The sequence below is a fragment of the Mus musculus genome, chromosome 9 (assembly GCF_000001635.26).
Source record: "Mus musculus strain C57BL/6J chromosome 9, GRCm38.p6 C57BL/6J".
Classification (NCBI taxonomy): domain Eukaryota; kingdom Metazoa; phylum Chordata; class Mammalia; order Rodentia; family Muridae; genus Mus; species Mus musculus.
Window position 1 is genome coordinate 70,919,679 of NC_000075.6, and position 26,769 is coordinate 70,946,447.

Here is a 26,769-nt window from a genome sequence, read left to right on the forward strand (position 1 = left end):
GGCCAGCCAATGTCTGGCCCAACTTGAGATCCATCCCATGGGGAAGAACCTATCCTGGCACTATTAATGGTGCTCCGTTATGCTTGCAAACTGGAGCCTAGCATAACTGTCCTCTGAGAGGCTCCACCTAGCAACTGACTGAAACAGATGCAGAGACCCACAGCCAAACGTTACAAGGAGCTCAGGAAATCTTGGAAAAGTTGGGGGAAGGAGTGAGGAACCTGGAGGGACAGGGACTCCAGAAGACCAACAGAGTTTACCAACTTGGACCCTTGGGTCTCCCAGAGACTGAACCACCAACCAAAGAGCATATAAGGGATAGACCCAGGCCCCTGCATATTTTTAGCAGATATACAGCGTGGTCTTCATGGAGGACCCTCATCAACTGGAGCAGGGCTGTGGATCCTGCTCCCCTAATTGGGCCATCTTGTTTGGCCTTGGTGGGAGAGGATGTACTTAGTCCTGTAGTGATTTTAGGTGCCAGGGTGGGTTGGTACCCAGGAGGCACCTCCCCCTTCTCAGAGGTGATGGGGAGGTAGGATGGGAGGAGAGGGAAGCCTGGGAGGAGGGTCAGGACTGCAGTCAGGATGTAAAGTTAATAAATGGGGATGTAAAGTGGAAAAAAAATGAACAACTCTATGTAATAAAATAAAATAAAAGTGTGTATTGCCTCTTACCCTTTGTTTGATGAGGCAAATATTTCATAATCATTTGCTTCTAGCTTACTGTGCACTTGGCCTTCAAGTCTTAGGGATTAAGACAGGCCCTATTCTGGAGGTGCCTCCTATCTAGGGAGAGACACACATGGTGGATAACAAAAGAGCCAGGAGCCAGGTCCATGGAAGACTGTGGGTGGCACATTTGTGTGCCACTGTGAACACCAAGCCGGTGCCAAGCACACCAGAAACCCAAGAGGTGACAGGGTAGTCCTGACTGGATCCTGTTTAGAAAATGCCGTAGGTAAGATTCTTGGGGTAAGTTGAGAGATTTGAGTGTGGACTAGTATTGGATAGTATAAAAATCATCAGATGAAATGTTTGCTCCCTAAGTTTGACAAGCAGAGTTTAGATCCCCAGGACCCATGTTAAAACCAGGCATGGCAGCTCACCTGTAATCCCAATAGAGCCTAGGCCAGGACAGGAAGTCCTCAGCAGCGTGGATTAGCCAAGTGATCTCTGGATTCAGTGAGAAGAACCGACCTCCATATGTAAGGTGGGAAGTAATCTAGATAACACTTAGTGTCAATCTTGAGCCTTTACATGCATTTGCACACATGCGCAGTGTATCCACACACATGCAAACACATGTACACATGTACACACCACACAAGCGTACACACTAAATAAATTCAAATGTTGTGATATTCACAACTTCAAGGAGGGCGTGTGTGTGTGTGTGCTGGCATTCGTGTGTGTGCACGTGTGTGTGTGTCCTTGTGTTCAGTCTACTGCTCCTCTCACTCTCCTGTTCCTCTCAGTACACACACACACACACACACACACACACACACACACACACACACACACACATAAATAGAGAGAGAAAGCAAACACAAGGAAATGGTAACAATTACTGACTGTCTGGAGGGAATATGCTAATTCAATGTCCTTTAAACTTCCTTATCTATTTCAACACTTTTGCAATAAAAGGAGGGAAGCACCTCGGGGGCGGCACATGAATCAGGCCAGTTGTATGGTGTAGACTACTTGGTAAACACACTTGCAAATATTTGTTTCACAACCATCAAGGAATACCTGAAAAATGTTTCATGTTATTTCATTCTCAGAACCGCCTGGGGCTGGGTCTCACTGGTCACCTCACCATGAATAAACATGAGGTCTAAGAACCTAGAAGTGACGGGCTCAGAGCCACCTGGACCAGCTGACACAGCTGGGACTCAGACCCCGGTGTGTAACTCCCACACCTTGTTCTTTTGGGCTTTCTGGGTTCTTCCTTAGGAATGTACATTTTATTTTGTTTTATTGTGCCTCAGTGTGTGTGTGTTCATGTGGGCACATGTATGTATTTGAACATATGTATATGTGTGAGCGTGTGTGAGTGTGTGTGTGTGTGTGTGTGTGTGTGTGTGTGTGTATGTGAACACATGTGGAGGTAGAATGACTGTCTTGATTGTCACCCTCAGAAGCACTGTCCACCTCTTTCAAAGACAGGTTCCTTCGTGGGCCTGGAGTTTGATAACTAGGCTAGGCTTGCTGGCCATCGAGTCTCCCAGATGTGTTGTGTCTTCCTCTCCAGCTCTAAGATTACAGCTGTGCACCTCCCCCTGCCTTATGTTCTGTGGGTGGAGCCCACATCCCTAGGCTCTTGAGGCAAGCATTATTGACGGAGCTCTCTCCCTAGACTTCATGTTTCATTTCTGTTGAGTTGGTTTCCCCTCGCAGAGTTGGAACTCAGAGCCCAGGCAAAGGTTCCCAGGGGGTGGGAGGAGCCCTTGCAGCCCCTGCTCTGTTCTTGGGCACTGGCTACCACTGGACTCCTTTTGAACTTGCCAGGAGAGGGTGATGACTGGCCTTGGACATTTCTCCTTGGCTGAGGCCAGGCTGGGTGAGCCTAGGCAACAGCCTGCCTGCAGACAGGCTATGTGGGAAGAACACCTCTCAAGGCAGGGAGAGTATGCTTTTGGGTTCACGCCATGCACACCCTTCAGGTTCTGTGCCAGAGGATGAGTTTTATCGTTACCCTCAATGTGAGCCAGATAAGCACTCCTCCTGGCTCCCTGCCAGCTCTTGCTGGAGCTGCCAAAGAGTCTTAATCACTTTGCCAAAAGGGGTTGCTGCCCCCCACCACCACCTCAATCCCCCAACTAGCTGCCAGCTGTGTGCCTAAGCTGGGCTATCGCTTTCCACATTGCCAGGAAAGGACCCTGTTTATGGGCCTACTGTTTTCTTTTCAACGCCATGTATGTGTCTAAGCCTCTTTTCTCCCCAGGAGTTGTTACAGCTCCAAGAAAATAAAAACATATTTATGACGTCCATAGTATCCCCACTTTGCAGTCCGGAACCCTGGCCAGAAGGCCTGTATTGCCTCAAATGACTCAAAGCACCTCAGATCTTGAAAACTGTAGATAAGTAGATAGGCTCTTTACAGTCCTACTTCAGGATAAATGAGGTCATTTGGGCCTTATTTAGGTGTAGACCCTGAAACAATGTAACCCATGCCCAGAGAAGAAGGAGAAGAAGAAAAAGAAGAAGGAGGAGGAGGAGGGGGTGAAAGGGGAGGGGGAGGAGGAGGGGGGAAGGGAGGGGAGAAGGAGAAGGAGGGGGAGGAGGGAGAGGAGGAGGAGCAGCAGGAGACTAGGGCCTGGAGAAATGTCTCAGTTGGTAAAGGACTGGGGTTTGATTCCCAGAACTTAGATTAAAAAATGAAAATAGGCCTGAAATATAATTGGAAATGGTCCAATCAGCGGGGTCTGATCAGCCAGCCTAGCTTACTTGGTGGGTTTTGGGCCAGTGAGAGACCTTTGCTCAATAACAACAAAAAAGGTGGATGGCATCTGTGGAATGACACCCGAGACTGTCCTTTGGCCTCGGTGTGCACGCACATGCATGAGTACCTGCGTGTACCCATATGCATGTACACCCACACCCATGGGAGGTGGGGGGGGGAAGATAGGACATAGAACTATAGCATGGGGTAGGGGGAGCTCATCAGAAAGTGGAGGAGACGACACTAGAGAAGCTGACCCCATGGGCACCTTGATCGTGAGTATCCCTCACAGTCATGAGACAATTTCTGTGCATAAGCCACTCACCCTATGGCTCTTTTTTATGGCAGTTCTAGTAGAGCAATACACTGAATGTCTAATGAGCATGCTGGAGTCTAGCATAAGACCTGATACACACACTGTGGGTAAGTTGATAGCCTGCAGTCATCCTGAATGTGGACTTTCCTACTATTCCACTGGCCATTTGGTTATGCAATTGTGGTGGATAGGTTGGTCCCCACCGTCCCTTCCTGAGAGGGTTCTTGGATTATTTTCCTGCTTGGGCAACTTCTCTTCTTGATTATGATGGTTAATATCAATGATCAACTCTGGGCATGTCTGTGCTGAGGGTTATTATGATAAGGTTAATTGAGATGTGAAGAACACCTCTGGTATCATTCCTTGGGCTGGGCTTGTGGGTTGTATACAAAGGAAATCCTGAACTGAGTTCAAGAATTCCCAGCTCTCTGCTTCTTGACTGGAGGTACAAGGTAACCAGCTACCTCCTCAAGCTCCTGTCACCATGATGCCCCCATCACAGGGGCTGAAACTTCAAACTGTGATCCCAAATAAGCCTTTTCTCATTTAAGGTGCATTTGTCAGGAATTTGATGACACGTCATCTAAAGTAACTAAGACACTGATAAATTCATTAATCTGCTTGCACCCTTTGTGTGTATGATAGTGGTGGCATGGGTTACTTAATTATGGGACAATTTCGAGAGTTGTTGCACTGGCAAGAAAGATACATTTTCTATGTTGTATGGATAATACTAACCCCATGAGGACCCAGATCAGTTCATAAACCTGAACCTAGAGGATTCTTGTGTTACGCCTTCTGGAAAAATCTTTGCTTACCTTAACACTAGCCTACAATGTCCAGCTTTGATCCTGGGCTGCACCTTCCTCTGAGATGAGTAGATTAGTGCTCACACCTTGTTCTGACTTAACTCTGGGGAGCTTAACTTTGTGGGAGAGGGGGAGGGACTGGGACTTTGTGTATGGATGGCTTTGCTCCTGGGCCACTGCTTCGACTTGTCATCCCTATGTGGCTAAGCTGTACATTAGAGGGTCAGAATATGTCCCAGGCTCCTAGGCACCGGCATACACAATAAGAGAAACTGAAGGCTAAGATGCTTTCACAGGAACCCCAGGAGACACTTCAGGAAAGTCCACACTGACTTGGAATTAGGAAGGCAATTTCTAGATTTGCTGAAAGGCTGGGAGGTTGAGTCAGATGGCTCTGGCTGTGACCAGTGACTTGACCACTTGTTAAGTGAGTTATTCATAGAGGATGACTTTACGACCCTGAGCTACCATGTCTCTGATTATAAAACAGGGTCAACTACTACTACTTCCCATCTATTAGGCGAAATGAATAGGTTCAGGCTTTGGATTCCTTAAAAAAAAAAAAACAAAAGAGTAGCTTTCAGGGCTGGAGAGATGGCTCATCAGTAAAGAACACTGGCTACTCTTTCAGACACCCTGAGTTCAATTCCTACTATCCACATGGCAGCTAACAGCCATCTCTAAGTCCAGTTCCCGGGTTTCAGACACCCTCTTCTGGCTTCTATGGGTACTGCACACATACGGGTCACAAACAGACAAAACATCTATGCACATAAAATAAAAATAAATATTAAAAAGTCCCTCAACCCAACACTGTGATTTTTACACATCTTGGCTCTGCTTCATTAAAGCCATATGAGAGCCCCCTCCCCCAAAGCATCAACTGAATTTTCCTCATCTGCACTGGATCAAAAACCGATGCATGTCTAGTCCAGAGAGTATTGAGAAAGAAGTAGTGTGACGGTCATTGAGTGCTTGTACAGTTCCTACAGAATCATGCCTTTGTCCTCTGAGTCTGGGAATCTGGAGCCACAGGCGGTTGAGTCATTGTAGGGCTAAGTCAGGGCACGAGGTCTCACGCTAGGCACAGAACTCTGCGTCTATGCTCTCCTTTCCTGGTCATGTGCAAGTCCTGAGTCAGGGAGGTGAACACTGTGGATCTCCTGGCACCGTGACAACCACTCAGTGACCAGGAGGACACCTAGGATGTCAGTGCAGAAGGGATCCTGCTTGTTTCTCATGGGACATTAGAGGTAAAGGAGTCCCATAGGCTGTGCTTGAGTGTGAAGAACTGTTAAAAGAGTTCAGAGATGTCACCTGGAGTCCTTTATGTGAGAGAGCACGAGAACAAAACAAGGGTTACCTTACATCCAGCCAGACCCCAAGACTCCAGCTGAGCACAGACAGCACCCACAGAGTGTAACCAGTGGGATGAGGATCCTCCATCTCTGTATCAGGACAGAGAGAGGGCTGTGGAGGCCACAGATGTCACAAAATCATACTCTCTCCTGACTGCCAGAATGTGCCATGGGTGCTCCTGTATCAACCTCAGCTCAAGACTTGTGGGTGTAGCTCAGTGGTAGAGGGTTGACCAGAAAGCCTAATGCCATGGCTTCTCTCCTTTGGACTGCAAACCTCAACTCAACCGCCAAACACCAACTCAACCTCTGTTTCATCTTCCCTCACCCGACCTATGAGGACCTATGAGATCACCATTGACTTAGTGTAGCTATTAGTCAATGATGATTACATGGCTGTAGATTTGTCTTCTCTTTTGATGGGATCCAGGCCAGAATTCCTCTGGTTTCCAGGCCTTCCTTAGACTCATCCACTCAGGCCCATTTCTCATAAGCAGCCTCAGCCCCATCCATGAGGCCATCCTAGGGCTCCCCTTCTCTGACTGAAGCCAGCCAAAGAAACTTCCCTTACACTCGATACCAGGGCCATCCCTAGAGGCCTTAGCTGGTGTGATGGTTAAGATCGCCAATTTGAATCACCCAGACAAAACTCTGGGCATGACCGCAAGGGACTTTTAGACTAGGTTAGTTGAGGTGAGAATCCCTACCCTAAATGTGGGTAGTGCCATCTACCCTTGGGTTCCAGACTGCATGAAAAAAGAAAGCGAGCTGAGCGCCAGCAGTCTTCTCTCTCCTTCCTGACTACAGGCCCGATGTCAGATGTCACTAGCTGCCCTGTGCTCCTGCTACCACGCTCTCCCTGCCACATGGCAACTTTGAGTCAAAATAAATCCCCCCCTTAAGTTCATTTTGTCAGTTTTTTTTTTCCCACAGAAATGAGAGCAGTAACTAATACAGTTGATAAGCACCAACATCTTCCAAGTGGGATGTTTGTGCCTGTCCAGTATTGTTGACAGGGTTACAGTAAAACCTCAGTGGGTTAACGCAGATGGGAGTGAGCGCTTCACTGTGAAATTGCTATTGATCAGTAAGTGTAGTGTAAGATTTGCACATAGCTCTCTTTTCCAAGTAAGAGATTTTTAAGATGGACGATTTCTGATTCGATACTGGTTAAGTTTCAAGGGAATCCCATGACTTAGGATTTGGAATAACAATGAACAAGAAAACTTCAGAGATCTGCCCAAAGCTGGAGTTTGCTCTGAAGAAAGAGCCAAACATTCGTGTGAGGGCCTAGGGAGACTGCAAAACTGTTGAGTTCAGGACTCCACCCATGCCCTTTCCTGCTGATACAGTTTCTCCCCAGAAGGGAGTGGCCAGGGTTTCAGCCAGGCTGGGAGATAAGGTTCTCTAGGCGTTGTGGAAGGCAGCTAGCAAGCTCTATCTCCCCTTCTCAAATGTCAACCTGCATCTGGGCAGCCCAGGCTCCAGGGTCAGAGTGAAGCTCTTGAGGGTGGATTGGGGGTTCTTGTTTCAGCTCCTTTCACTGTATCTTACTCTGGGCCAACCGAAGTCTCATGAATTCTCAATTTCATTCTCATTCTTCAAGTCATAACTGCTCATACGCTTTCCTTTTTCCTTATGATATTCTCTTACTTCTTTCCCTTCTCTACCCCTTGAACCAGGGGGCTGGAGAGATGGCCTAGCGGCTAAGAGCGCTGGCTGCTTTTGCAGAGGACTTAGGCTCATTTCTCACTACCCACATGTCAGCTCACACCTGTTTGCATTTCCAGGTCCAGAGGATCCAATGCCATCTTCTGGCCTTCTTGGGCACAGTCTGCACATTGTACCAGACATACATGCAGGTGAATAGTTAACACACACACACACACACACACACACACACACACACACACACACACACACTTGTTTAAAATGCCTTCTTAGCTGACCATTCTTGCCTCAGAATTCTCCACACAAGATAAATTTGTACACCTATCACGTTGTATTGAAATGGTCTCATAGTACTCCTCTAAGGGGCTGGACTCTTAGATTGAAGCTTTTTTCATAAATGAAATGGTGATTTTTGTGCTGACCTTGGAGCTCAGAATGCAGCAAGTAGTTAATAAATGTTATGATTTTATGTTTTATGTATGTTCCCAAATAAATTAGTAGTTTTTTTTCTCTCACTATGTTGGTTCCTCTTAGTACCAGGGAGTTGGAATGTCTGACATCACAAAGTTTTGCACAGTTGTGGGTGGCCAGGCCTCACACAGACCCTGCCCAACCCTGCTAATGCCCAGCTCATGTGAAAAATATGTCCTTGAGCAGATTTTCAGGGTTGGAAAGGAGTGGCCCAGAGCTATTGTGAGTTTCTCTACCCATCACCAGTGAGTCTCAGCCTGGAAGCTTCCCTTTAAGGAACACTTTCTTTTCAGCTTGCAGATGTTCTATTTTGGAAGAGCACATTTTCATGAACACCTTAAATTTAATATATATATGGAAAGTTGGGCCTATCAACGTTCTTTCATGTAGGGGAGGGCCTCCTAAGGCATCCTATAAGGATTTATAGATAGTTGGTTTCTGGGTGAAGGAAAGACATTTTCTTCCCTGTTATAGCCACTGACATTTTGACTATGGTCCTGTAAGTAACTTCTCAGCCAGCTGCTGTTAGAAACCTAATGAAATTCACTGGAGCATACACATTCATTCTCTCTCTCTCTGTCTCATGCACACACACACACACACACACACACACACACACACACACACTCACACTCACTCACTCACACACACATATGCACACACATACACACACATACACACATACACACACATGCACACACACATACACATACACTCACACTCACTCACTCTCACACACACTCACACACACACCCCACACACTCACACACACACACCACACACACACACACACACACACACACACACACACACACACCACACACACACACACACACACACACACACACACACACACCCCAAAGCATGACTAGGTGGGAAAATGAGTGGGGAGCAGCAGATGTGGGAGAAAGATAAGACAAGAAAAAAATGTAACAGTGGTGAAATATAATCAGCATACATTATATATTATATATGCATAAAATGCCCCTTGTAGATAAAAGTAAGTTGTATGACAGCTACTGGTGAGGGAGGTCAGTACACAGAAGCAATACATGCTGACTCCCAGCTTTTGAATTACGAGTTAGAGGTGAAGCCAGGTGTGGCAGTTTGAATATGCTTGGCCCATGAGAAGTGGCAGAATTAGGAGATGTGGCCTTGTTGGAGGAAGTGTGTCACTGTGTGGTTAGGCTTTGAGGGTCTCCAAATGATCAAGTTCTGCCCAGTGCAGAAGAGACCAACTCTCCTGGCTGCCTTCAGATCAAGATGTGGAACTCTCAGCTCCTCCTCCAGCACTATGTCTGCCTGCACACTGCCATGTTTCCCACCATGATGATGATGGACTGAACCTCTGAAACTGTAAGCCAGCCCCAATTGGATGTTTTCCTTTGTAAGAGTTGTCTTGGCCATGGTGTCTTTTCACAGAAATGGAAACCCTAACTAAGACAGCAGGTTTGCCTTGGGGGTTCTGTAGGAAGAGTTCACCTTGGAAGGCCAGAGACGAGGGCAGGTGGCAGCTCCTCCATAGACTGGGGTTCTGGGAGTCTCTACTCATGATGGTTAGTTTTAAACTGTCAACTTGATGCAATCTAGAATCACCAGGAAAGAGAATCTCTGACTCGTATGAGACCAGGAATCTTAATTAAAAGACACTTCTTTAATGTATGTATGTATGTATGTATGTATGTATGTATGTATGCATGTATGTGCTTGTGTGCATGTGTGCACACATGAGTTGGGATGCCTGAGGTAGCTAGAAAGGGTGTCTATCTCCTAGGGCTGGAGTTACAGGCACTTGTGAGCCACAGGACATGGGTGCTGGGAACTGAACTCAGGTCTTTGAGAGAGCAGTGAATGTTCTCAGCCTCTGTGTCATCTCTCCAGCCCCCAGGATTCATATTTTAACAAATCCCCCAGGTGTTTCCAGAGTTCCACTGCTCTGGCCAAATTCTTCCTTTCACCATGGTGAAGCTGATATACTTTTAAGTCATCTAAATCATTAAAGTAACTATACTATATACAACATAAAAATTGGAAGAAATAAAAATTCAGATATAAACTCAATGGAAATAGTCATTTCTGTGCATTTTTCTCCCAATATTTTCTCTTTCAACCCTTCAAATAAATGTCGTTTCACACAGTTGTAATGACAGCACACATTCAGTTAAACATACTTCCCTTTCTCACTTAATGTTGTACATGTTTTCCTAATTCCACACTATTCTACTAGGTAACATAGCACAGACCCCAAATGTGAGCTGACATGTGTGTGGATGTGAAGGCAGGAGTACAGGGATGAACATGTCGTCAAGGAAACCACTCCTTCCTCGCTTTGAGTGTCTTCCCCCACCTTCTGCCCCAGCCCCACTGGGAAAAATAAAAACTGTGAGTGTTTCTGGACGCAGAGTTATAAACAAAGAATGGTAGATTAAGCTAATAGCTTTGCCATTTCAGAAGCCGAGGAGATATCACCGCGCTCCCTAGTGGCAGTGATTGAAAACTGCACCTTCTTTGGAGCAGTCCTGCAGACATCCTGGACTCCTTCAGTCGCCAAGGACTAGTTTTGGTCTTGGCCCTCACTCCTGTGCCTGAGTGTGAGCCTCAGCATTGCCAAAGTTACTATGGCTCCTCTGCCCCTTGCAAAACTGGCTCACTCACTGCGGTGCCTGTGCCCCCTTGGCGGGGGTCTGGATGTCCTGCCCTCGCCCTGCTAATCCCATTTCCTGGCAGGCTGGACTCCAGTTCACCGAGAAGTCTGGACTCTAAAATGGACACCCTTCTTGGAGCCAGTGACCAGCCACCTTCCTGGTAGTGCGAACTGCTGGCCCCTTTGTCCTGTATAGACCATCGATATCAGAAATATGATCTTGGAGATGCATTTGGGGCTGCTCCGCTCTGTCTGTGGACCAGGATAAATCAGGGCAGCCTGTCTTCCTGCTGAGTCGTCTGTGAGTACCCAGCATGGCAGCTGGTGTGTTAAATAGGGCAGAGGGAGGGGAAGACCAGAGAGGGAATCTAGATACCCAATTTTGGCTTTGGCTGGGCGCTCTCTGGGTGATTTGTGTTTTTAGGTCAGTTTGCAGGCACTGAAGGCCTTCAGTGGCTCTTCAGTTTCTTCCTGTGCAGTGCTAGGTCCCCGTGGAAGGCAGTCAGGGTCAAAGTCGGCTGTCTGTCCTCTGGTCCTTGGCCTGTCCTATCTAGGTGACACCCATCAGGAAGGTTTTGGCCTCACTGGGCTACAAGGCCAGGACGTTTGCCAGAGAGCAGGAGAATCTCTTTCAGAGGAAGGGGGGGGGGGGTTTCCGCACAGTGCTGGGGTTGTTTTGCAGCTGTTGTGGAATGGTGGGTCTGGTCATCCTGGGGGTGTGAGCTGCATTTCTGCCTACCTCCTCTAATAGTTACAAGTCAGGAATCAGCAAGTCTCCTTAGGGCAGTGATCTGAGGCTGGCTGGGCCTGCAAGGATGAGTGAAAATGACAGGTCTGACTTGTGAGTGCAAGGTCCCTCTATTCTGTGGCCTTCCTGTCAAGGCAAACCCTACACTGACCTGCCTCCTCCCCAGCTGGGGATCAAAGAAATGATATCTTAGGTAACCAGTGGGATACCTCTCAGACTTAGGCCTACGTTAGTCGTAAGTACACAGTCTGCCTGCCTGCCCACCTGTGCCCCTCCCTCCCTCTTCTCCTCCCTCCCTGCCTTCCTCTCTTCTTCCCTCCATCCCTTCCTTTCTTCTTATGCACTAATGTCCCACTCCTACCCACAGAGCAACCATTGCTTTTAAACTCTGTAGATGTTTAAACAAACCTCCAACCTCTAGTAGGATACATAGAAAAATTCAGTATACTAGATATTCCACCCTATTTTCCTGCCCTGATATTTCATTTCACATTTTCTCACACTTATTTTTTAAAGCAGCTAGATAAATTGGTTTTGAACTTTCTTTTTGAGGTCATAATTTACCAGGAGGTAAAGAACCACTCTGTGTCCCCGGCTCAAAACACAACCTACACACAGCCTTGGTAGTATCTCGGGAGGGGTTGGGACTCTGAACCCACCACCTGGGCTGAATAAAGATCCCCAATGTTGTGCTATGAGCATCTCAGGGTCATTGATAAGCCATTTATTCCCAAATACCATACCGTTACCAACTTTCTGAAATGTTTGGTAGTCGGCATTTGAATTTAAAGGTGGACTTAGCAGTGACTGCGATTCTGCCGCTGAGGGTTGATCATGGTCAGCTGCAGTTTAACCAGCCCTGTGTATGTGCTGGCTCAGGATCACTCTCTCCTCTGTCTTCACCTTCCTATTCTTCTCCTCCTCCATATCTATTTCTTCCTCTATTTCTTTTCCTCCTTCTCTTCTTCCTCTGTCTTCTTATCTCCTCCCCTATCTTCTCTCCTCTTTGCTCTCCATCTTCATCTCTGTCTCTTCTTCCTCCTCCCTAGATAATTTACTCTCAGAAGGCTCTTCAGGCTTGGAAGACACAAGCACATTATCATCTCTGAAGCTGTGCTTCTGCCCAAGGAAGGCCTTGCTTTCTTATTCTCTGATGCCAGCTTGCAAGACCCCACACAAACGCACCCCCACCCCTCCCCAGGCTCGGTCTGCACAGGCAGCTGGGCACGAGCTCTTTCATGATCACTTTTCTCCAGTGGGACTCATGGCACGCCATGCTGTGGTGGAGAAACATGCGCACCCATAACTGATCGCCTTCATTACACTCAGCGGGCTGCCTCATACATTGGATTTGACACATATGTGGATCATTCCCATTCCCTTCTGCCCATAATATAAAAATATTTTCAGTAATGTTAATGAAAAAGTAGTAATTGTTTTCTCAACTCATTCTTCAGTTTTAAAGCAATGGACAGATTTAAAGGACAGTGTTTTTTGGTTTTTTTTTTTGGTTTTTTTTTGTTTTTTTTTTTTAAAGACTAACTTCCAACTTTAAGATAGTCAAATACAATAAAATTACTCTGGTGTGAACTCAAATTTTTACTTGCCAAGCAAATTCTTAAGCTTTACAGTTCACAATCTGTCTTATTCATAAATTTTTAAACACAAGCAAAAAAATCTTAGTGGACGGGTATCACATTGGAAAACAGAATTGAAGTAATGTGAACCCTGAACTTTCAGTTTTACACTTGCTTCCATCATGTTTATTTTTAGCTTCCTGTTTAAATGTGGGAATGGGTATTAAGTACCAGGAGGGCTGGAGACATGAAATGTGTCTGAGAGAGGAAGAAGGATTCTGAGCCACTACACGCTCACTCCCATGGGGAGCACACATCCGTTGTTTCTGAGCTCCAAGACTACGTAAGTAACATGTGCATGGGTGTGGGAGAGCATGTGCTGCACATGTGTGGTGGTCAGGGGATGGCCTCAGGGTTGGTCCTTGATTTTTTTACACCTTGCTTGGGACACAAAGACCAAACGAAGAAAGAGAACTTCAGACCAATCTTTATGAACATTGATGCAAAAATACTCAATAAAATTCTTGCCAACCAAATCCAAGAACACATCAAAATGATCATTCACCACGATCAAGTAGGCTTCATCCCAGGGATGCAGGGATGGTTCAATATACGGTAATCCATCAATGTAGTCCACTATATAAACAAACTCAAAGAAAAAAACCTCATGATCATTTCATTAGATGCTGAAAAAGCATTTGACAAATTTCAGCATCCTTTCATGTTAAAAGTCTTGGAAGAACAGCAATCACACTTAACCATTGAACCATCTTTCTAGTTCATCCTTGAGGAAAGAAAAGTTTAAGTCTCCGGTGGATATAGATGCTCAAGTCTGTGACCTCAGTGCTCCTCAGTGCTCAAGAGGATCTCAATGTCGACCCTAGCCTGGGTTACACAGACCCTGTCTCCAAATCCATCCATCCATCCATCCATCCACCCATCCATCCATCCATCCATCCATCCATCCATCCATCCATCCATCCATCAAAATTTTAAACATTCTAGGCCAGCAGATCTTCATGACAATGGGCACAGAAGCAAGGTTCCAAACCCCTGTCTAATTTGGTCAAGTTGTCCAGTCAATCCTACCATTTACTGATCTAACACGCCATTCAGCCAGGAACCTGGACCCCATCTGCCTGGCAGGGCATGGAAGTCTATCCTTGGCCATCACTGTAGTTTATAAAGCCATGGACTAAAAAGACTGATGGCGGCGGCTCCTTCAGCTCAGGAGAAAAGCTTTGCCAGAAAAATGTAAAGACTAGGAAACATGCGAATGACATCTCTGCTTTAGGCAGGACTAGAAACAGGACTCAGATTCCCTTCTCTTGGGAGAGAGCAAGGCGATTTCACAACCCCAATAGGACAGAGCGTTTGATGGCTCCCAGATGACAAATTAGAATTCAAATGAACTTTAAGGATGATCCCAAGTCTTTCAGGTCATTGTCTTTCAAGTCTTTCAGGTCATTGTCTGCTGAAAAAAAAACTTTTCCCATGGTGTCCATATGACACCTGTAAGAGGCCACACTGCCCGTTACAGGGGCTTTTTTTTTTCCCTGTCATCTACTCTCATCTACTCTTTTTGAAAATACGGTCCCTTTTACAAAGTGCTACACAGCTCTGGGTACCTTGGGAGCCACTCATAGAACCACTTCATGAGCTCTGAAGCAGATCCCATCCCAATGTCAATCTCTGCAACACAGTCAAGACCAAAAAAAAATTCACGGCCATTTCTAGAGAAAAGATAAACACTTACCTGTTCCCACGCCTTGTCCACAAGCACTTGATTGGATAAAGATGCAGAACACCAGGAAAATGGAGATTTGGAGGGGATTTCCCATGTCTCTGGCCTCACCTGGGGTCTGAGGTCTTCTTGCTAATGTCTAGAACTAAAGAGACCAGAGTGCTTCTTGGTGCTCAGCTGGGGAAGGCCCCCATTAATTATTAACCTTAAAACACGTTACCTAGAATTTAAACACTTTCTTTACCTTCTCCAGTCCAAATCTATCAATATCTAGATTGACCCACAGAAGCACTTTTTATCTCGATAAGTTTTGGAAATAAAACACCTCGCCAGGTCTTCTTTCCTCTTGAGCCAAGCTCATAGTTCAGAATCAATCAATTGAGAGTCAGTGTGCTGTGTTTGGACATTTGACCAAAGGTCAGCTGGGTGACCTCTGTATTATTGCCTGCTTTACCGCCCCCCCCCATAGTACTTGAATGGGAGGTAGTGTCGTGGTCCTGGTCTTTCTAGTCGCATGCCAATCCCAAAGAGAGATGAAAGCCCCCACCCCCAGGGACTCTGCTTCCTGTTGAGTTCAGCCATGTTTCTGGCACCTGTGGTGTAATTGTGATGGGGCAGCATGTCTTATAGCTGAAAGAGGAGCTGGAGCCTGGTGAGGTCAGGTTAAGAAGGAACTGGGTGAGAAGCAAAGACCAGAGTCTCGCTGAGGGCCCCGTTGAGAGATACCCCAGGATAAATGCACTCACTGGGTTAATTAATGTCCAGCCAAGAGTAGAGGGCTGTGAAGCAAGGTCATTCAGCAAAAGCAGGCAAGAAAGGGTGTGATGTGCAGCTCTTGCAGAGTTCTTGGCTCTCTAGTGTGATTTAAATTTTGTTGTTGTTGTTGATTTAGTATGGACACACTGAACAAATAAATGCTGTGTGTTGAACACCACTGTGTACCAGGCGCTGTTGTTGGCTTTAAAGAATAGTTAAGTGAATAAAGTAGGCAAGCAGTCCAGTCCTTGTGGAGTTTACGTGCCGTGGGCAATGTGGGCATGAGAAGGATTATATGGTAGAAAGCAGAGATGCATGTTTGAGAACTATTTGGCTGGGAATATAGCTTAGTTGGTAGAGTGCTTGCCTAGCACGCATGAAACCCTGGGCTGGATCCCTAGTATAGTGGCTTTGGTGGCACATGCCTATAGCCCCAGCATTCAGGAGGAGGTGGGAGTGTCAGGAGTTCAAGGTCATTTCTGACTCCACAGTGAGTTCAAAGTCAGCCTGTGCTAGATGACACCCGGCAATAAAAAAATAAAGTACAAATAAAGAAATACCAGGGGTGATGGAGAAGGCAGTGGTTTAAACAGAGTGGTCAGAGTGAATCTTGCTTGGAAGTTGTACCTGAAACCAAGGCTTGAGGGGAGTGAAGGGGCCAGTCTGCGGGGAGAAAGACTTTCAGACAGTTAAGGCAAAGGTCCTGAGATTGGAACATGTTTGGTGTGTTCCAAGAACAGAAAGATGGCCCGTGAGCAGGGAGACTCCTCTGAAGGGGGTACAGAAAGGACTCAGACATATAGAACAAAGGAGCAAATAATTTGATCTGTGTTGTTTTGCATGTGAGCAAGGCTAAAGAGGAGAGCTGACTGAAGAGTGAGCCAGGGAGCTGTGACGATGGCTGGTGTGATGTAACCCTGGGCCTGGGTGGGGGCTGGGCTGTTGTTTAGAAGTGGGACTACTAGACTCCCTGGATTGCTGGGAGGGAGGAGGTGAGAGGGGAGTGAAGAATGACTGGAGGCTTTGGGGTTCAGCAAATAGATGAATGGGGTTACCATCCACGGAAGTGATGAGTGAAACAAGTCTGGCAGGGGGAATGAGGAGCAATTCAGGTTTTGCTCTGTGGCGGGCGTCTGAGTTGGCTCTTAGACACTCCAGTGGATGGTGGAAATAGTTAGCAGACAGACAAAGTGCCAACTGTTGTCTGCTAATGGCTGGCTTAAAAGCTCTCTGAGAGAGCTGGGGAGACAACACAGGGAGGAAACTGCTTGCGGTACAAGCACGAGGACCTGAGTTTGATCCCCTAAATCCACATTTTAAAAGAGCCAGGCACGAGCATGTTCTTGTAATCCCAGTGCCTGGGAGGCAGGGCCAGGCTGATCACTGGGACTTGTTGGGAAGCCAGCCTTGCATAATTAGAACGCAGTGGGTCCCGGTGAGAGACGCAAGATGGAGACTGATTGAGAAAGACAACGGATGCCAGCATTTGACGCCCACAAGCATGTATGCAGGCAGCTGTGAATGGTCTTGATCCCAACCCCAAACCTGTGTGCTCTGTGTCTGAGCTTCCTTTCTGAAACACAGGGGCCATCCTGGTTCCTGAAGACCTGGGTTCTGGATTTGGGGGTGTCTCCTTCCTGTTTTGCATGGTTAAGCAGGCTCCACTTCCACTTTTTTCACATTAAACATTTAAATCTTCAAACCCCTAAGACCATTTGGCCTTGGGTCCCTCTTCCATCACCCTGTTATCCTCTCTTCTGGATATTGCAGCAAGCACTCCCAACCCCTACCTCCTTCTGCAGGTAAACTTAGCAAATACAGTGAGCCTGCCTGTCTCCTGGCTCTGGTATCTGTGCAGAATGTTACATAACACCAGCCACATCTATCATCTCATCTCTAAGGTGGGGATAGCACAGCCTGAGATAATATTTTATGATACTCACTTACTTTCCCCTAACTTGTCCTTTCTCCCACATAGGAAGGATAAAGTAAAATCAGTCTATATAGAGTTTGTCTTCCTAAACCACAAGGTCCCAGGCTAGGGAACCACTAACTGACCAAGACCAGTAAAGGACTAAATTTCTTCTTTACATTTGAATTTTATACATAAATGATATACATATAATGTATGTATATGTATGTATTACATGTAATGCATTTAAATCAAATATACCCCCTTTCCTTTCCCTCCAATGTCCCCACAACCACCATTACTTCCTAACTACATGTGCTCTGTCTTAAAAGCTAAGTCTATTTATTGTTGTCCATAAACGCACAAATGTTAAACATCCCCCTGGAGCAAGAGGATCCCCAAAGAAAACTGATCCTCTCTCCTTCAGCAGCCATCAGCTGCCAGTAGCTCCACAGACATTACTGGCTGCCCCTATTGTTCTTGGTTAACCTCCAGAACTTGATGGTAAGAGTCTGTTAGTGATGGTACCACACCCTTGAGTCCTAGGACATGGAAAAACGGAGCTGGGCTAAAATGTTTTGAAGGGACACAAAGGGGTTTTCCACCCTCATCACTGGAAAGACAGCATCCAAACCTTAGAGGTGGTGGTGGGGGGGGGGGGAGACTTGCCTCTGGAATTGAGAGCAGAGGGGATGGTCCCTTGCTTTGTAGAAAGCCTGGGAGCGGGTAAGACCTAGATAGAAAATGCTCTGTGTGTGCCATCATGCAGAAGGGCGTTCCTGGCCTTGGGTTGGAGCCATGCTGAGCCTTCCAAGTCAATAGGTCAAGATGACAACAGGACAGACAGACAGACAGACAGACACTCAGTATCCATCTTGTGAGTAAATTATAGAGGACTAAGTACTTGCCCTTCAACTCATACCCAAGTACTGTGCCTGATCTAGAACTGTGGTACAACTGGGGTTGGACAGGAAGAATAGAGAGAAAGAACGCAGGGATGCCTGAAAACAAGCATTTGGAGCCATTGCTTCAGATGAGCTATAGACAGCAAAGGTGCTTGTGTATCAGCATATGTAGACTAAGAGTCACACCTCTATACAAGTCCATGACGAGTGTTAGAAATCCATACGTGGGGTGAGTGCCTTGTTCATAAAGGAGGTACAGTGAATCACAGTGACTTATTTTGGGCTCATCCCAGGAACAACGGAATGAACTTCTCCTGAGCTAGAGTAAGAGCTACAGCCAAGACGCTGACTCGGAGAGAGCTGCTTAGATGCACAGTCAGTTGATGAAACCAGCTGAGCCTCTGAGATCTCTTTGTGCAACATTAGGAGATTGTGTGTGTGTGTGTGTGTGTGTGTGTGTGTGTGTCTGTGTGTGTGTGTGTGCGTGCTTATTCTGATCGATGCCATGTAAGCAAATAAATGTCCACATGCTGGGGGGGGGGGGTTGTCCAATATAATCTATGAAGATAGTTGCATGAGGGTGATGTGCCCTTAGTAGAAAGAATCACTCCTGGACCTTCAGGGCCTGACTATAATGTCTTAGACACCCTCAATGTATATATATAGTCAATAGATCCATTCAGCTTTTTCCATGCCTAGAAAAAGACAGCCTGCTTGCCTGCCTGCCTGCCTTCTTCCCTCCCTCCTCCTCCTCCCTCCCTCCCTCCCTCCCTCACTCCCTCCCTTCCTTCCTTCTTTCCCTCCCTCTCTCTCTCCCTCCCTCCCTTCTTTCCCCCTCCTCCTCTTCCCCCCCCCCTTCTACCTGACTCTGGGTCTCATATGTCCCAGGCTATAGCTTGAACAGATGACTTGAACCTCTGACCTTGCTGCCTCAGCCTTCCAAATGCTAGGATTACAAGTGAGTGGCATCATGACAAGTTTATGTCCCCCTGGACCTAGAACTCAGAGTGTCACTAATTTGCCACCTGGCCTCTATCAACTGAGCTCCCGCTCCAGTCCTACCTAGCAGATTCCTGCCAGCTTTTCCCACGAGTGCAGCCCTAAGGGGCTGCCACCATCATCTACTTTTTCTAACACAGTTCCTCAAAGACCATTCTAATTTGGGCAACACTGCACTCTGGTTTGTAAAATAGTGTTTTTATCATTAAGTTTTTAAAGTGTTCCCAATTCTAGTGGCCTTTTAATTTGAAGAGCTTCTTAAAGAAATGCTAATTTCAAGAGTCTGGTGTTTGGTGACCTGAAATTAATCTTTTCCTTTAGAGTCACAGTGATAAGAAAACTAATCAGGAAGCAAGAAATAAATACTCTGTGGGGCTGAAGAGGAGCAAACCCCAGAGGAGGGAAGGCAGGGACTGAGGTGAAGTTCAACAATGAGGGAAACCACGTACTGTGTTCATATATGTGCAGGTGAACACACACGTGTGACTTCAACCTTAGACGGGGCTCCTCTACACTCTACATGTTGTGTTTTGAGACAGTCTCCCACCAAACCTGAAACTCTGATTAGGCTAGGCTGGTTGGTCAGAGAACCCCAGGAATTCCCCTGCCTCTGTTTCTCTGGCACTGGGTTTACAAGCATGAACCCCTCACCCCTGGCTTTTTTATGTGAGTTGTAGGGCTTGAACCTATTCCTCGAATTGGTAAGTCAAACGCTTGATTGACTGAGCCATCTTCCCAGCCGGACTGTACCCTCTCCCATTCTCGTCTGGTTTCTGGTTGCCTGGGATGATCTAGGGAGTAAACAACTAAGCTTTTACTGGGTCACCGATTGATCTGGGTGGACATTCTCATATTATGTGAGCAAAAACAAGCGGAGGGCAGCCAAGCACACAGGAAAGCCTCATCGGTGGCATTGGCAGGGAGCACGGCCTCACTTGAAAAAGAGCTGGACTGGAATTTGCCCCTTCCCTTATCAATGTTAGGAAACAAAGAAAAGGAGAGTAAATAAACAGGTGGTGGGGGTGGGGGTGGGGGGAGGCATAGCCTGCTTTAGACTACTTAAAAGAATGAGGTGGTATGAGCATTCAAACTTTTATATACATATATATTTGTTAGTTTGTAAATGTGTGGATACATATGGGTATCTGTGGCTCATGTGTAGAGGTCAGAGGTCAACTTGTGGGAGTCAGTTGTCTCCTCCCCTTTGGATTTGTTGGTTGAACTCAGGTCACTGGGCTTGGCGGCCAGTGTCTTTGCCCTGTGAGCCATCTCAGAGCCCTCTGAACTCACCATTTTGAGCATTTTCAGCATCCATTTATTTACCCAAGGGGTTCACCCTGGTGAGTAGGCGTGTCTTCATATCAGCTGTCCTCTAACTGGTTGTGTGAACTGAAGTGAATTCTGTAAACCATCTCCCCCCACCCCCTTAGCACTGAAGGAGGGTTGGGCTGGAACCCCCTCCCTAAGCTCCTTTGTAGACATCTCAGGCTGGGTCAGACAACTGACTCCTCCTATCAGGATTCCAGCTGTGGATGTGAAACAACCAGAAAAAAACAGAGGGACAGCTCCAACCCTCCAAGTTCCGGCAGTTTGCTTTTGGGGTTAGACCAGTGGTTCTGAACCTGTTGGTCGTGACCCATTGGGGGGGGGGGTGTCACATACCAGATATTCTGCATATCAGATATTTACATTAGGATTCATAGCAACAGCAAAATTACAGTTATGGAGCAGCAATGAAACTAGTCTTATGGTTGGGGGTCACCCCAACATGAAGAACTGTATTCAAAGGTCGCAGCATCAGAAAGGTTGAGAAGCACTGGTGTAGATCCTATGTAGCGTAGCAGTGAAGCATTTTATGATTTGCACAGCCCCAGGAGAATGTTAGCTCTTTGTGTTACACTTAGAAGCAAAGGGGAGTGGATGATGTCCCCGCTGCTTTGAGCAGTGACGATTGCTGTTCCCTTGGGCTTTCTGGGTTCTTTGAAAGAGCGAGGACATGGTATAGACTTTGTGGCACACCTTCTCTGCATTTTTTATCTGAGTGAGTGCTGCTTGTGCTTGGGGTACTGGGTCCTTCAGAGACCAACTGAGGCACAGGTTGCTGTGTCTGATGGGGTCAAACCAAGAGTTTAAGCAGGAAGCCAGCATGGGGCCACTGGCTCTCTTCCTAGGCTCCAGGCTCCTGACCACCAGGCATTCATTCTGAGGAGTTTGTTGTCACCCTGGGTGTCAAATAGAAATGGCCCATGCCTTTCTGTGACAGCAGGTCTACATGCCATGTGACTTAGATCCTCACAAAGGCCTTTTAGGATTAGCACCTGCAATTCATGGCTGCAGGAAGCTGGGAATTGGCTTCTATTTGTTCCCTTTTATTCTCAGCAATCAATTTCAAGTTAGTAGTTGATCTCCAGGGATGCTTAATACAGGGGCTAACAATTTAGGGGACAACTTCTGAATTGTCTGCCCAATGCCAGACTCTATTCGAGTACATCTGAGCTTCAGGGAGAGTCCTGGTTGCAGGCATTATTACCCTTCTATAGATGGGCAAAGATGAAAGGCAAACAGATTACAGAAGTACCCAAATCCTTGCTGTAGTCAGAGGTGGAAAGGGATTTGAACTCTGTAGGTTTGATTCTAAAGTTCATACAACGAGAACACTTTTGTTAAATAGAGTAGGACTTATTTGTGAGATTTCCACACACATCTAAGGTCTTAAAAATGGAATTGTGTCTTTTGTAATACACACACACACACACACACACACACACATGCGAGCACACACACACACACACACACACATTTGAGCACATGCATATATCAGATGCATTCTTATAAAAACAAGTTCTACAGCCTTTTCCCAACTATGTAAAAGAGGTAAGTCCTGTAATGGCACAGGAGACCAGCTGATGGTAGAAAAATATGCAGATATTGTAGGTAGTAGGATGAAATTATATGTTATGAAATTGTATGTATATATGTATGTATGTATGTATGTATGTATGTATGTATCCAGTAGGAGGGGTGGGACTCAGAGCAAAGTCCCAAGCAGCTTCGAGTTTAACAGGAAGTAGACAGAATGAGGCTGTGCTGCAGGCACATGCTCCAGTGCCATCATTTGGCATCTGATTTCCTGTGAAACCACTGGAAGAAATCTTACCTGGGCACCTTTGAAAAGCAAGGGTCGTCAGGATGGCTCAGTAGGAAAAGACAATTGCTGTCAAGCCTTGTGCCATGAGTTCAATCCCTAGGACCCACATAGTGGAAGGCGAGAACTGACTCCTGTAAGCTGTTTTCTGACCTACACACATATGCTGTGCTTCATTCCCTGGCTTGTGGTTAGGTAGCTTTCTTAAAAGGCTCAGGGCCACTTGCCTTGGGATGGTGCTGTGCAAAGTTGACTGAGCCCACCTATATCAATTAAAACATCAAGACAGTTCTCCATAGACCCCATAGGCCAATTTGTTGAAGGCAATTTCTTAAGAGAGGCTCTCCTCGAAGACAACTCTAGGCTGTGTTACATTGTCTACTGAAGCTAATTAGGACAATCCCAACCTCTAATATTTACTTTTTGATTTTGGAGTAAATTTCATTAACTATCATCAACCAGATAACTCTAAAAGTGAGTCATTTCATTAAGTTCTATAGTTTATGATCTGAGAAAACAATTATTTGGGGGGAGTGGAAACCACCCTGGAGCCTCCTCCCAGTGTTGCTAGGATAGGGCACGAAGGCTTGTGGGTGACTCACCAGAGTGATGTAATACAGGACTTCCCTGCCAGTCTATTCTTGGTCTCTCACTGTGTACTGTGTCCCGCGGAGAGAGTGTAGCATGTGTTGTGTGCCCTGTTGCTATCATGTTTCCAACACTAGAGAGAACTGTTTGCTGGACCCTCCCCAGAGCCCCTCCCCAAGAGGAGTTGGCATGGAACTGCTTCAGTGATTCATCTTGACTGTCAATTTGACTGGATCGAGAAGCACCTAGGGCATTCCTAAGGTCCACATCTGGGTATCTGTGAGGGCATTTCTGAGGCCATTAACTAAAGGGAAAGACTCACCCTGAATGTGAGCTGGAGACCGGAGGCACAGAGGGAGTGGATTCAAAGGAAGAGAAGTACTTACTGACACAGACTGACGACATTCTGCTTCCTGGACATCATTTGCTGAACAACTTGCCCCACCACACCCTTTCAGAATGATCCCCTGCCTCAGTGCAGTGGCAGGAACAGGCTGAGCATGCGCTTTAACTCCTAAAACCACCAGCCAGCTCAAACATTTCCTCGTTTTAAATTGTTTCTCCGAGGTAACTGTCACAATATCAAAAATCTAACATATCTGCTTCTGAGAGTTTGTGTTTTCTCTTTGGGTTAGATAGATGGGGATTCCTTCAATCTCAGGGGAATTCTTAGCAGGGTGCCTACGTGGACTGACCGATCAGACTCAGTTTCAATGTGGAAACTGGGGGATGACTCCCGAAGAAGCTTGAAGGCTGGTGGGGAGGAGAGGGCACTCAGCAAGGGTTTACTCTGCCTGACCATAGATAAGAAAGAGGCTGTAGCTCCAGGCCATGTTCACGAGCCATCTTTGAAGGGAAGTCAAAGCAGGAACTCACGTGGCTTCTCACAGCACGGCTACAGTCAAGAGCAGAGAGGGTGAACACATCCCTGCTGTCTGCTTGCTAGCTTTCTCCATTCTCATACAGTTTAGGGACCCCTGCCTAGGGAATGATGCTGCCCACCATGGGATGAGTCTCCTACATCAATCAACTCTTAAGACACTCCCGCCCTAAGACATGCCCACAGGCTAATCTAATGCAGGCCCTCCTTTAATTGAGACCCTCTTCTCAGGTGGTTCTATTTGGTGATGGTTCACGGGCATTTCATGCTAACCAGCACACAAGGCATGAAAGTGTGTGTGTGTGTGTGTGTGTGTGTGTGTGTGTGTGTATGAAACACCCCTGTGTCTGAAGTGACTAGTGTTTCCCATCTGATCCTGTGGCAGTTCACCTCAGACAACTGACACTCCCTTTTGTGGCTCCCCTTTTCCCTGCTGCCCCCTCTCCTTGATCTAATGTCCCCTCCAGATCCCTTATTTTCCTCCCAGGGAAATCTGCTTTGTCCTGGTTTGTCCCTGCAGATCCCTGAGGACAGAAGTCTGGAGTGTAGATGGGATTCCTCTAGGGGACATTTTAGCATCTGGAAATCACGGAGATGCTGAGAGACCATTTTGATTTTGCTGAATTACTTCTTGAGGGTGAATTCTTAGCGGTGACAGTTTTGGTAAATGGGTGAGGTCAGGCTTACCAGTGAATATATGAGGCAACCTCTGGGCAACTCTCTCCCAGGAGATGTTAGCATTCGGTGTTTTCCTGTTGTTCTTTAAGAATACGTAAATCATCCTCTTCAGATGTCCTCGTTTACATGCCTGTGATTTTTATTGTGAATTCATCCTTCTGCACCATGTTTATTACCAACTGTGTTTCCCTTGTGGGCATGGTCCTGTTCTTCTACCCATTTGTCTTTTGTGATCTTGACATTTATTCTACAAATTTGAATTAGCTATTTATGATCTTTATAACATTTGATAGAAATATTTTCCCTCTTTGAAAAAAGTCCTTAGTAGTGCTAATTTTGACAGTGCCACCCTTTCAATTACTTCCCTGCTAAGAAAGTTAAAATCCCCCCTAAGGGCTGGTAAACAGGGTTTTTTTCAATTTTGTGAGCGTCACTCATGATTAGTTTTTTTTTAATATAAATCTTTTATCAATCAATTCTTATTTTGGTGAGTGCTCTGTTTTCCATAACATTTACTATTATAAAATCAATAAGTGTTTATTATTGAAAAAACAAGGAGTGTAAAGAACAGGAAGAAAACATAATCAGGCCAGCAATTTTGCATCTAAGATGAATGCTTTGGATATTTTGATGCAGATACATCAAAATGAAGATATATCTGTGAAATATAAATATTTCCCAGATACAGCTGCATTGAAGGCTTCTGGGGGAGGGCGAGCTAATTCTCTCTAAGATTGTGGTCCCTGGTGGGTCAGCTATGCTCCAGTGGATGGCCCCGTACCCATGAGTGCATGGCAGCACAAATTAGACTCAGTGAATTATTTTTTAAAAAAATAGGTTATTTGTTTAAGAGGACATGAAGATGAAAGGGATGCTAGGAGAATGAGGGTTTATCTAGAAGAGTTCAGGGGAGGAGTGGGGGTGAATGTGACTGAAATACACTGTATGCATATGTGGCATTCTCAAAGAATTAATACAAATATTATGTTGGCAACTCCACACAGGTCTATAAGTAGAGTATTCTCCCCCGCCCCCACCCTCCTTTCCTCACCTGATTTCTTCTGGTATTAGGCCCTTCCTTGTCCCAGACACTGTCATTCTATTTCCAGGTAGCAACCTCCATTTTCAATAAACAAAAATACCATCCTTTAAATACCTTTTATATACCTTGTTTATAGTGTTAGAAATATTCAGAAGTACCAATACCCCATAACTGTAAAACAATGTATAAACTTGTTAGCATTGCCCATACTGACAATTTACTAACAAGTTTCATTGACATTACATTTTTAAAATCTTTTATTTTATGTGAATGGGTGTTTTGCTTGTTTGCACATCTCTGTACCATATTCATGACGGGTTCCTATGAAGGCCAGAAGGTGTCAAATCATCTGGGACTGGAGTTATATATAGATGGTTGTGAGCCATCAGGTGGGTGCTGGGAACTGAACCCAGTTCCTATGAACGAGCAGTGTTCTTAACCACTGAGACATCCCTCCAGCTCTAGCACAAGCACTTTCAAGAATAACAACTATAGACTATTGAATTCTATAGACATAACACAATCTACTCAATTACCTACTGTTTTCATTGGGTTTCATGCAGCAGGATGCCACTGTTGTGAACAACGATGCTAGACACACAAAGGATGGCCTGTATTTGTAATTAATTCTTTCATGTAGATTCTTAAAGAATCCACTCTTGTGGCAGTTTTCACACCTATGTATCTATAGTTACTAAAATTTCACATTGAATTGTTCTAATGTCCCCTCCTGTCCCCACTACCCTTTGGGCTTCCTTCTCTCCCTTCTTTTTCTGTGAAACTATCCTGCTATTTTTGAAGATACACAACACACACACACACACACACACACACACACACACCCCATGCTGGGAGCATAAGAACCTAGATGTTGCTCAGGCCACAACACCTATAGCAGCAGCCCATCCCTCTCTGACAGATACTGTCAGGCCTCTTCGGAGAAGAATCTTTGAATCTCTAGCTCAGGGACTTCTAAGTGCCAGGATCCCTCACCTGGCAAAGTGAGTTTCCATTAAGTGGGGTACTGCCTACAGCACATCCTGCCCCCAGCCCGTCCCCCTGACTTCTGCATGGGAAAT

The 26,769-nt window shown here is 46.0% G+C and overlaps 1 protein-coding gene and 1 long non-coding RNA gene across 14 annotated transcripts in view; one reads left to right on the forward strand and one right to left on the reverse strand.

Annotated features, from left to right (window-relative positions):
• Lipc (lipase, hepatic) overlaps positions 1–26,769 on the reverse strand; it is a 154,094-nt gene that overhangs the window by 121,551 nt on the left and 5,774 nt on the right. The window contains exons 1-2 of one of the 7 annotated variants that reach the window (XM_006510816.4): positions 15,030–15,166; positions 14,798–14,930 (exon numbers count right to left, since the gene is read on the reverse strand). The exons of 1 other annotated variant lie outside the window; for it this stretch is intronic. In XM_006510816.4, the coding sequence (XP_006510879.1) occupies positions 14,798–14,882 (85 nt within the window). In that variant the 5' untranslated portion in view covers positions 14,883–14,930; positions 15,030–15,166. Of the gene's footprint in view, positions 1–14,797; positions 15,167–26,769 lie in introns of those variants that run through there. 5 more of the 7 variants (XM_030244061.1, NM_001324472.1, NM_008280.2 and 2 more) reach the window with 5 other exon arrangements.
• Gm32017 overlaps positions 1–26,769 on the forward strand; it is a 43,848-nt gene that overhangs the window by 5,533 nt on the left and 11,546 nt on the right. Inside the window, exons 2-3 of one of the 7 annotated variants that reach the window (XR_001779219.2) lie at positions 10,524–11,017; positions 13,238–13,384. The exons of 5 other annotated variants lie outside the window; for them this stretch is intronic. This is a non-coding gene — a long non-coding RNA (predicted gene, 32017). The remainder of the gene's footprint in view (positions 1–10,523; positions 11,018–13,237; positions 13,385–26,769) is intronic. One more of the 7 variants, XR_001779222.2, reaches the window with a different exon arrangement.